Source organism: Rhagoletis pomonella, unplaced genomic scaffold (genome assembly GCF_013731165.1).
Source record: "Rhagoletis pomonella isolate Grant_MI unplaced genomic scaffold, Rhpom_1.0 Rhpom_scaffold_00008, whole genome shotgun sequence".
Taxonomy (NCBI): domain Eukaryota; kingdom Metazoa; phylum Arthropoda; class Insecta; order Diptera; family Tephritidae; genus Rhagoletis; species Rhagoletis pomonella.
In genome coordinates, this window is record NW_023458562.1 from 32,601,369 (window position 1) to 32,613,628 (window position 12,260).

At 34.1% G+C, this 12,260-nt stretch overlaps 1 protein-coding gene across 1 annotated transcript in view; it reads right to left on the minus strand.

Moving 5' to 3' along the window:
* LOC118744628 (spondin-1) overlaps positions 1 to 12,260 on the minus strand; it is a 195,945-nt gene that overhangs the window by 30,541 nt on the left and 153,144 nt on the right. The window contains exon 2 of the mRNA XM_036477765.1: positions 2,628 to 3,052. Within this exon, the coding sequence (XP_036333658.1) occupies positions 2,628 to 3,052 (425 nt within the window). The remainder of the gene's footprint in view (positions 1 to 2,627; positions 3,053 to 12,260) is intronic.

Consider the following 12,260-nt stretch of genomic DNA (forward strand, 5'->3'; position numbering starts at 1 on the left):
AGCTGCTTTCCACTACTAACTATTTTACATCAATAATCAGCTCAGCGCGTCTGCAACCACTGACGCTTGGGGTTATTGTGGTAAATGCATTAATGTCGCTGCTAATAAATTGGTTTGACATTTTGAGTGTACCGACCGGCAATTGCAAGTACCTTTCATATGCATGCAATGATTGTGCGGCATGTAAAAATAACGCTTCAGCGCACATTGATTATGCAAGGTAATATGTAGTATGTAAATTAGGGGTGTCCTTAAATGTAGGAAGCAAATTTTTACATTCGATTTGCTAAGCTTCAACCTCTACGTCCATGCTACTATAGTCGAGGATATCAAATGCAAATTTTGGTCCCGATTGAAGTCGGTTAACTCGTGTCGTACAGGGGGCAAAGTTCATCGACTCAAATCGGGGAAAAAATTTATATGTGATATTTTCGACTTTAGTAGTATCGATTTTGGTTAATAAATGAAAAAAAAAATATATATATCTTTTTAAATTTTTGAGCCTCCATAGAGAAATCTGACTTTGCCCTCTGTGCGACACACCTTAACCATCTCCAATCGGGATTAAAATTTGTATGTGATATCTATGACCGTGATGTTACCGATTGAGGAGGTGAGACTGGAAAAAATCGTCTATTCGATTTTTTAAGAACCGCCCTAATGTACATACATTACAAATGTTAATATGCATATCATTTCGTTATGTACACATCTAAGTACGTTTGTAATTTAATGCTGGAATATTTTGCACAAAGGTAGCCGTAACAAATAGACTATGGTTGTATACCGCAAATGTGAAAGGCTTTAAAACTGATATTAAATTTGTAAAAAATTTTATTAACGATTTAGTTTCTTCACTCAAGATTTGGTGAGATTTTAATGACCAAAACTGACTCCAAAAATGGCGATAGACGTGGCAAGATAAAAATACCGTGGACCCTTTCGACACCTACAGCTCTCATTAAGGGAGCAAAACATCTATACTGAATTTATGATGGGAGAGAGACTATGTCACCACCTACTGCTGTTCACCCTGTTAGACGAATGTTTCTATGTAATCCGCAAAAAAGCGATCTCACACTTTTGCAATCTCCCTCTAATGGACGCGAAGAAAGGGGTGTCGAGTTTCTCCAACCCGCTCAAATAATGGTGAAGCTAGTGCAAAAGTTGTATCGTAGGCGCCGATCGAAGACAACGAAGGCGATATGCCACATCACTACAATAGCAAGTAGCAATTTTCGAACTAAAAATAAAAGAAAATAAAGGAACTGACGGCCTATCACCCACGCTATTCAAGTACGTTGACGACAAGGACAAACGCATTCCTTTCGACTGGAACTTAAGTGGGATATGCCCAATCTCCGAAAAAGGCGAACCTTTCCCATGCAACAACTAACGCGTTATCAGCTTACTTAATAAAGTATACAAGGCCCTATGAACCGGCAAGGGATAAATTTTACATTATCATTGTGGCTTTCGACTTGGTTAGTAGTAATTCCCTAAAACAAAATTCTTACTAGATCTGATAAACGGGTCTAACGGGAGCGAAACTTGATTCCAAAAAACCCTTAAAACGGATCCGGAAGTAGCGCACTTCAATTCCAAAAGACGCGAAAAACGGTTTTGGAAGAACCGAAACTAGTTTCCAAATGACCGTAAAACCAGTTCCCGAACACGGTTCCCAAAGAACCGAAACTCGATTCCAAAAAATCCGAAAATGGACTCCAAGGGCCGAAAAAAGGTTCTATACGAACCGAACTTCGATTCCAAAAGAATAAAAATTCGGGTCCAAATGACTGGAAAACGGTACCGGAAAACCCGAAAAGGGTCTCGAAACTCCATTCCAAAAAACCAAAAAAAACAGGTTTCGGAAGAGCCCAAATATGGTCTCAGCAAATCCGAAAAATAAGTCCAAATAACAGATAAAACCATTTTAAAATAACACTAGTTTCCTGGTCCTACTTGAAACCGACCTCGACAGAACCAGTTCTTTAAAACTTCGGTACGGCATGTCACTGCTGGTTAGCCCACCATTCAAGATTAACGCAAGGAGACCCTTTATGGAACAAAAACTTTAAATAATTTACTACTTTATCAAACTTGTATATGTATATCTTTATTCCAGGAAAATTTTCGGAACATCTAACAATTGTTCCTTAGATTTTTTATTTAAAAAAAGAGTTACCATCTTGTCTTACAACAATCGAGACCCTAACCGAACATCCAGAGCGTGTTAATCTACAACTTATAATTTTAATAAATACTGAGATGCTCCATTTGAGAATTATGATTTAGTACAAACTTGTCGCATATATTGTGTTGCATACTTTTAGGCAGTGGGTGTTTTATTTACCAAGTCGCGCATAAAACATATACTCCTACACTTTTTATATACGAGTCGTTAAGCTTATGAGTCAAAATATAGTTTATCCGGAAATTTACAGTTTTTAGAAAAGTAAATCTGGCAACACCGCTCACAATACAATTCAAACACCACTTCGGCCTTAAGCACTCTTACCATTTTCAGCATCTATTAATTTATGTAACTTGCCAAAATGAACGCTCTGTTCCTTTCTCACACTCTTCTCGTCTGTTTTTACTCCCTTTTTTAACTCAAACTCACTCACCTGAAACGAATCGACGCCGATAAACCAATCGGGCGATGGTACAATGCGCGTCATTAGTGATACTAGACTGTGATTGCTGTCCACAAAGAATTTTGTCTCCTGTCGGCCATCGCCCGTCAGCACTGCCGGTATGTTGAATTCGTCGAAAACGCTGCGTTCACCAACACCAACACCCACACCAGCAGCACCGCCACCCCCATTTTTCTTTATGTTCGCTGTGGCCGTTGATACAAAGCCGACAAATGAATTTCCGTTTGCGGCATTTTGCTGTTCAAACAGTTGTTGTTGTTGCATTTGTTGTTGTTGCTGTTCGCCAGCAATACTGTCCAGCAGATCACTCTTGCCTGTTTCAGCAAATTGCTTAACACCCGCTGTAGCCTGTTGGCCGATGTGATAGAGCGCATAAGATGAGTCGTGCGTGCGGCCTGCAAGAATGAAAGAGAGAGAGAAAGAAATTTTAAGAAAATGTAAAAAAGCGCTGTGAAGTGAGGTTAAAACGAGTACTGAAAGCTTAAGTGTATTCCGCATATTGAATGAATAAGAATAAATTAATTAAATGCGCGCTCAAGCTCCAGCTTTTTTCTTTCATGCAAAGTGCACAATTAAAAATGTATTACAGAGTTGTAGTGGGTGAGTAGCTGGAGGTGTTAGATACTGCAGAGAAGGCAGAAATTCAGCAGGGACGAAGGCATCTGGGCAGCAGTGAAGAATTAGGCAAATTACTCAAATGGCGAATGACTTCTTCAAAGCGGCTGAGGCGAAATAGACCGAGATGAAGCAATGCGCTGCTCGCCTGACCGCTTAAGACAACGGAAATAATTTGCACGGTAGTAGATAAGTAAGTAGTTGGTGCAGGTTGAACTGCGTGACACATTTGGGTCAGTGCCCGACGATGGTGGCGGGGTTGTAGTAGAATGAAAGAGATTGCTCAAATGAATTTCAGTTCAATGGACTATGAGACAAAAGATGTTTAATTAATTAGATGTTTTAATTTTGCATGGGTAATAAGGATAACGGAATGGAAAGAGAACAGATATGGTAATGTTTAAACATTTTCTACAAAGAGAATCTAATTAGAATAGTTTGCTTACTATTTTATAAGCACGTTATAAGTTGAGTGTACAAAATATTATATTATTTTTTTGTTCAAAATAACGACACTGAAATATAACCAAACTTTTGATTATTTTAATTTTTTCCAATTTTTTTTATATTAAACAGCCGGTTTCACCAGCAATTTAAATGGAAAATGTTTTTTGATGTTCAGTCAAATTTCATATAAAATTCAAAAAAAAAGAAAATAATTTTTTACATAAATTGCTTTGGTGTAATTGGCTGTAAGTGTTTAAATTTCTTCTTATTTTCTATATTATGTAGACATTTTTTTATTTTTTTTTTGCAAGTTCCTAACAAAAAATTCTCACATCCGTAAGTTGGTTTTTTCTTAAAAATACTTCATAATAAATAGAAACATTTTTGTCTTAGATTTAAAACTCCAAAAATTACATATGTAAAAGTAAAAAGTCTTACCAAAAAAGTGTGTTTTTCAAATGGCACATAATTCAGTATCGAAAAAAGTTTACTTAATAATCACTAGCCTCTCTATCACTTTTTTCACGCTTATCACACTTTCTTTCGCTTCAAATCATATCAAAAACAAAAAACGTAATAAATAAAACCACCCGCAATTTTGCTTTCACTGATTGTGCGCGCTTGGCAATAAATTAAATTAAATATTTCCGCGTAAAAAAAAAAATGCTGCACTCCCAAAGCACTGAGCGCAAATAAAGTTTCGCTTTTGCTGTAGAGCGTTAAATCAAAAATTAATTTCAGCATTCCTAATGGGAGTGCACATTCATACATTTGTGTATATTCATATCTATGTACAAGTATTTGTGTAACTATGTGCAGATTTTCTAGCACTTTGTTAATGTGAGCGCAATTTACGACTACGTTTACTGCTGCTTTTGCTTAATTTTGTGGCAAAGCGTTTTAGTCAGGCAGAGCATGGGAAATTTACTTAAGCATAAGCAAGCGTACATATATACATATACATATGTATATATCTATAAAGCTGAAAATGCTTACAAATATATGTATGCCTTAATGCTGCAACTGCAACTGTAGTAGACTTTCTCGTAAATGCATTTCGCAGTCGCTTTCACCGTTACTCTTTTGGTGTATGTATGTATGTATGTACATGTAAATGTGTAAGTATTAATGCACACCTGCTTTGCTGGAAAATTTAGTGCATTTTGCACTTTAATTTCATTTCTTCACTATCTCACTTACGCTCTAACTTCTATGCCATGCCAGCTAAATGTTGATTTACAGTTTAACTCCCTACAAGGGAATGCAAGTATGAATAACTTTACTATAACTATACATGTATATGTATGTGTATATGTATTGTAGGTGTGGTTATGTGTCTGTGCTCAATTTCGCTTTGTCTCATTATCATCATCTTCATTCTCAGCACCATTAAAATTTGCAAATGTACGCAATTTTCGCTGATTTTAACACCCTCGCTCTCGCTTTTTTGGCCTCTTGTCTGAGAGTATATGGGTATGTATGTAGATTTGTAAGCATGGCGCTTGCACGACATTAAAATGCTACCACAGTGCTACGTTGAAAACCGCTAACGTGCACAGAAATGCAAGAAAGCCTGAGGCTGCATTTGCTAATGCAGCTAAATTACGAGAAAGGCTACAGAGTGCTGTGGCTTGAGCGTAGATGACTGGTATCTAAGGTTTAATGTTTGCACGAATGTATGTATATACTTGTATACATATATATAGGTATATACCTATGAAATGGTTTCATTTGAAAAACAAATGAACAATGCGTACTCATTAGACAAAAGCGCCTTCTGAGTGGGAAAGTGTGCTTGTACACTCACACACGCTTACATAGTTTCTAAACTGCCAGGGCACTGAACTGCACTGAAATTAATGTCGAACTAATTTGATCACTTTAAAGGTGAAAATTCTGGAATGCTATTCAGAAATCATCCCTCGAGCTACATGCTGTTCATTGTGCTATGTTAACTACTATTTTTGTGTTCCCCATGGTTTGGATCTATGCATAAGTCGGGCTTTTGGCTTTAGGGCTTTGCAGAGTACTCCTTCTTATCCTGGCTATCAAAAGCTGTATACCTAATCCTTGCAAAAGGCGGTCAGAAATTCAAAACAGAAGCAATCCGATGCCTTGTACTCTTCCAGACAGGAACAAAACAAATGGGATTGTCACGATATAATAATCGACATTTTTATCGATCTTGTTATCGATATTTTTATAGATTTTGTTATCGATTTTGTAATCAATATTTTATACGATTTTGTTATCGATATTGTTATTGGTTTTGTTATCGACATTGTTATAGATTTTGTTGTCGATTATTTTTCGATTTTGTTGTCGATTATTTATCAATTTTGTTAAAGATTATTTATACATTTTGTAATCGATATTTTTATCGATTTTCTTTATCGATTTTGTTATCGATTTTGTTATCGATGTTTTTATAGATTTTGTTATCCAAATTTTGATCGATTTTTTTATAGATATTTTTAACGGTTTGTTATCGAAATTTTGTTGAATATTACTATCGATTTTGTTATCGATAGAGTAAAAAGATAAAGGAATAACATAAATGTAGTTAGAACGAACAGGGGTAGAGGTAGGGATCTAGGTAGAAAAAAGACAAAAAATATATCCCTAAGCAAAAGCAGATGTATACATATACATATGTATGTATTTGTATTGGTTATGAGACAAAATAGATATGTAAGGTAAGTTTTACTTCTGCTGTGTGGCACTTACTTTTTAACCGACTTCCAAAAAAGGAAGAGGTTATCAGTTCGTCGGAATATTTTTTTTTTTTTTTTATGTATGTTACCGCATAACTTTGGACCACGTGAACCGATTTCGATATTTCTTTTAGCATCGGAAAGGTAGTATCTCAGAGGTTCTCGTTAAGATCCGATCAGCGGATCATGAGATATATATATATATTTATATTTTTTTTTTATATGAGAGTTGAAGTCGGTTTTTTTTGTTAAAAATTACTGGTTTTCAATATAATTTATCTAGATAACTGAACAAAACTTGAATTCAGCTTGACTGTCTACAAATAATTAAACTCTTACTTAAATATTCTCCTAATTTCTTGCACGTTATTCCCGTAGTCGATATTTTTAAAGAAAAATTTCGACCTGGATACTAAGCTTATCCCTCATTAACATCGATCAAGTATATTTTTTGGGGTCATTAGTAAAGATTCTACAATAAGAAATAATAGAAACTTACAAATTTTTGCTGTTATTACAAAAGTTTGATTTTTTCCTTTCAAACCATGTACTTTTAAGAAGTATGAACATATTTTATAAACTCTGTGCAGAAAAATTTTTAGTAGTTCTAGAATTTTTTACTGCAAACTTTTTATCTACTCAAACTTGTATTTTCCGCTCGCAGCCTTGAGTTTTTACCACAGTCATTTAGGTTTGTTATTTTGAAACCATTTTATTATTTTTTATTCATTCTATTTTTTAATAACTAACTTTTTTCCGCTCTTAATTTTTTGTTAAATTTTTTCTGTAGTATTCATTCTTGTACTATTCTTGCATTAAGAGTTATTATACATACCCATGTTTCTCTGGTACACCAATGCAGTGGAGAATTAATATTTTTCTGAAGTTGAAATTGGAAAAATTGCGCAAGTTATTTGAACATATGTATTTAAGTTTATATGTGCAATAAAGAAGAATTGACTTTACGGTGTGTAGCATGGTGAAGAACGCGAAAACTTGCTTAACAAGTTTGAAACTCTGCGGCGATGTTGGCCGCAGGCGAATTAACTGCAGTAAAGTACACCGTGACGTATGAGTTACATAGTACGTGCGCTCTGCCTTTTGCTGCATTTTTCAATCCCATTTCATATGGAATACATGCATTGTATATATATGACAATTATGGTGGTTATGTAACAAATGATAACATTAAAAAATATAAATTTAAAAATTAATTAAAAAAGGCTAACCGGTTGTGCCATCCTTCATTTATTGTTCCGAATAATCAAACAAAATAAAAAATAATAATTAAACAATATTTTCGACAAATATATTCATGTATTCGACAACAAAAGGTAAACACATCAAACCCTAACCCACAAAAAACGTAGGCAACATTTTTGTTTTAACTTTCGTTTTGATGTAAAAAGTAAACTATGTAGATGATTAAGGAGCAAAGTAAATTTTGAAAAAAAAAAAAATATTTACGTTATTTGGCGGTTAGGGTCTATTTCGTATACATATATGTATACATTGGACGATCGCGATATCGCTATATTTTTAATTTGAATGCTGAAATAGTTCCCTTTTTTATTCTATTTGAAAGCGTTAAAATGTCGATAACATTATCGATAAATATTTATGTGTTTAACAGTAAATAAATCAATATGCTATTTATATGTGTCAAAATTGCTGAATTTTTAAAATGTATATCGAAAAATATATCGACAACGATAATTCGAAATATTACTATTAAAAATGTCGAAAACACATTTGACATGATCACCGTAGAGCAAATCAATAAATCAGTTATGTCAATTTCGATAAAAATGTATGTATATCCATAACAATAAATGCAAACATGTTTATGCGCTTACATATTTATATATTTTATTGAAATATTTAAGTCAACCCAAAAGCTTACTGAGCTTATTGCCATCGCATTTAATTAATTTATCTCACATTCAACATTTCATGCCTGTGCTTTCCATTTCTTACTACAAACTTTTTATTATGCTTTTTAAAATAAATTTAATGCAGAAAAACGTCTTTCATTCGCTTTTATTTTAATTCATTTTCCTGAAATGGAGATGCGAACATTACTGACCCAGTGGCATAATAAGCCAAGTATAAACATTGCAGAAATATATAATTGCATGCACACAAATGGTATATGTAAGTATGTGTGCGCAAACCCGTGTATGCAGCGCTTACCTCTTCATGCCTCGCTACATACGACAATATGTAAGTAACTTCTTTATTGGTCAAATGCGTCTACAAAGGACTTCAGTGCGCCGTGACAGTATAAGCTCACGGCGCAACAGCAGCAACAGTAGCAGCTGCATATGAAACTATAGCCACTGGGGATACTTTCTGTTCGCTAAAAGTACATTGAAGTCACTTGCCATTTTCATTATTATTTTATGAGATTTTTTTTCTTATTTTTTTAAATGTAAAAGAACATTTTCCAGCACTTCCATGCAGAAGAGAGCGAAATTGCGCCACAAGCTTGCTTGTGTGGTTGTGTGTGTGCACGTCAGCTCGTTATGGCATTAAAATGTAGATGAAAGTGACTTACTTTCACACATGCATACGGTTATAAGATATATGTATGTAAGTATGCAGTAGCGTTGTGTTAGTATGTTAGCGTATGTAGCATATGCTGGTGATGTAGGTACCTATTCTGGTTCTTTTGGCTCGTTAATGTCAACTCTAATAAAAGTTAAGCGCCACAAAAATGTGACAACAATGAACAGAAATATCCCTACATGGGCAGCTTATGGCCCAGTTGCAGTATGTGAAAAGCGGATTACATTAACTTTTCTGTATAATACCTATCTAGTGTATATACATACATATATGGCTTGTATTTAGTTGTATACACATCGACTTAGCAAAATCTCGTATCTCAGAAATCACTACTAGCTAGTTTCTCGTCAAATTAATTCAAAATAGGCCTTGGAATACTACGATGCATTATATTTTATTCTTAATCAACTACTTAGTACTTAATCTTTAATATTCAAATCAAAAAGTTTATTTCTTTTTAAACGCAACAATATTTTTTGATCGATAGGCAAACTTATATCCACTAATTTGTGTTTTTTTTTCATTTAGCAGTTTTACTGAACTTTTGACCATTTTTATGGAAATATTATACCAATTTCAAATTCAAGGAATTTGCCCATAAACCGTGCTTTATAGGGAAAAAATTATTTTTAAAAGACATACAATTTTTTGCAAAATATCAGAAAAAAATCTAGCTCGGGAAATAAAAATTCTTTGCATGGAGAATATCATTTTTTATCAATAAAGAAATTGATTGAAAAATGTATCAACGAGAATCTACTTTTTTTATTACCTTTCACCTTGAATACATTTTTTTGCAGACATGGGATCGATGCATTCACAATGCTGTTCGCAATACTCATACCAATTTTCAGCTTTATGCGAATTATTGTAAGCCTGCCCCTATTTATTGAGCTAACTTGACTGGGCTAATTCTGGAGAGAGGAGTAATTTATTAAAAAACGTGTCGTTTATCTCTCAATTAACTATTTTTTTGAAGATAAATATATTTTAGATATATACTTTAGATACATCTATATCTATCGAAAACACATTATCGTTTTCGATAACAGTATTTCCCGATCAGAGAGGTTTTGCAAAAATATTTTTGTGTCAATAACAATTAATAACAATAATTTATTTTCGATAATTTTTTAAGCTTTCTTATCGATATCGATACGTTTTTGATACTATTACGTATTCAAGGTTTAAAATAATTTTTTTTTTGTTATCGATGTGCCCATCTATGGATATACTTCGATAAACTTTTTTTATAAATTCCAATTTCTTAATTTCTGACCAAAGTCTGCACAGCAATATTTTACACCATAAACAACTTCTCCAAAAACACGATCCTTCGTTTTTTGTTACACGTCTTCCCAATCCCCTTCCCATTATGCTTCAATACTTCCAAAATTTTTGCTTTCTAATGCATGCAGGAAGCTCCATACCTTATTTCGTCTCTACATATTCTTTCGCTTCCTCTTTTACCCTTCTATAGTATCTTCTCCTTATCTTTCGAATGCTTCTTCCACTAAGACTCGCCTTCTATGTAGTATTTATGTACTGAAATTTCAACTAAAGTTTCTTGCATAGTTCTATTGGCGCTTTGTTGTGTAATGCAAATTAACCAGAATTTTATGGGCCCTCCATGTTCTATAAAACTTTTACAATTAATTAAAAATTTACTCAGTAACTTCGGCTGTTCGGTTGTTTTCATACTTGGCAACTGCGCCACGATACGACGCCACTGACAACCGCTTCCTTGCTGGAGGCTTGCATAGTTTTGCTTGCATAACTTTACTTCAAGCGACAGTAAGTCAAAAAGAGGTTGAAACTACTATATTTTATTTAAACTATCTCCTTTTTTACCATGCGTGCTTCTTAAATATTTTGGCATGTATTACTTGAAAATTTTTCTTTTCAAAAGGTGCAGTGTAAATAACTTTGGTGCAAGAAAACTGCTGCCCTCGAAATGCAAAGTTGTGTATATTCTTCGCACGCATAAATTTATAGTTGTTATTTTTTAGTTGAATGCGTTTTCGTCTAGTTTTAGCTACGACCTTCAACTTTTTGACTTTTAACCGCTTAAAAGTTTTACCCTTTTCATAGCAGTTTTTTGTTTCTCTAATTTTATTTTCCAAAAGTAGTATGTGTGCTAAATGGCATTGAGTGGCATATTGTTTCGCTGTGTGTGTGAGTGTATCAAACTTTCACTTTCATATAGTCGTAAAGTACGCCACCATGTCAGTACTTTCATTAAATTTATGAGCATTTATTAATTAATTAAATGGCTGGCAATTAATGCTATATATTAATGTGCAAAATTTAAGTGGACTGTCAGCGAGAAAATATTTCAGCTCTTAATTGGACTGTTAGGTGTTGAAAGTAAAAGGAGACGTGATTTCTCAAGCAATTTTCGAGCATTTTTACAAGAAACTTTCTGGAGAGAAATTAAATTGGAGAGAAACTTTTATAAAACTTACTTACTCACATAGATAAAGAAAAATGAAGTAGTGGATCAGATACCAATTTTTCTTTAAGCAGCAGCCATATAACATTGTTTATGATTTCAAAACGAGCGATCTACATAGATGGACGAGAAGGATGCTTTTTAGAAATAGCATCTCACATAAATTATCTTCAGTTAGAAAATCTTACACTCACTTTCACACACTACTGGACCCGAAAGTCAATTTAAATCCCCCCTGAGGGAAGGGTCACTTCTTTCAGAGAGACTAAATGAGAATAACTCGCCTACTGTGTTTTACTGTGGCGCCAATTTAACCGCGAGATGTGCAAAAAATAAAAGAAATACCTTTAGCCAAATACCTCGCACCCAAACCAATATCCCTTCACATGCTTATTCACGCTTAAATACCAAGTTTATTCCGATACGAAATTCACGTAGACTTCAGACTAGGTTGGGAATGAATACTCCTCAAAGGCCATATACTAATCCCTGGCTTTGCCATACCTACATGGTGTATAGAATAAGACTTTAAATCCTACTCGAAATGTACTAAATATTTTATCAGCTTATTTGCCATTGAGAAAAAAAAAAACTTCAAAGAAAGATACGCGTTCATTGCGAAATCGCCAATTTGCATCAGATATATGTAGTTGGTTGGTGGGAATTGGAAACCACACATAGTGCATTGGTTGTTTACTTTCATTTTGCTTGTACCTAATATGGGCAATTTCCCACTTCGAGTGGTAGCCTCCTTTTTCCAATAGGCAAAAACTGCAGTTAAGGCTTGGTGGAAATAAACTATTACTC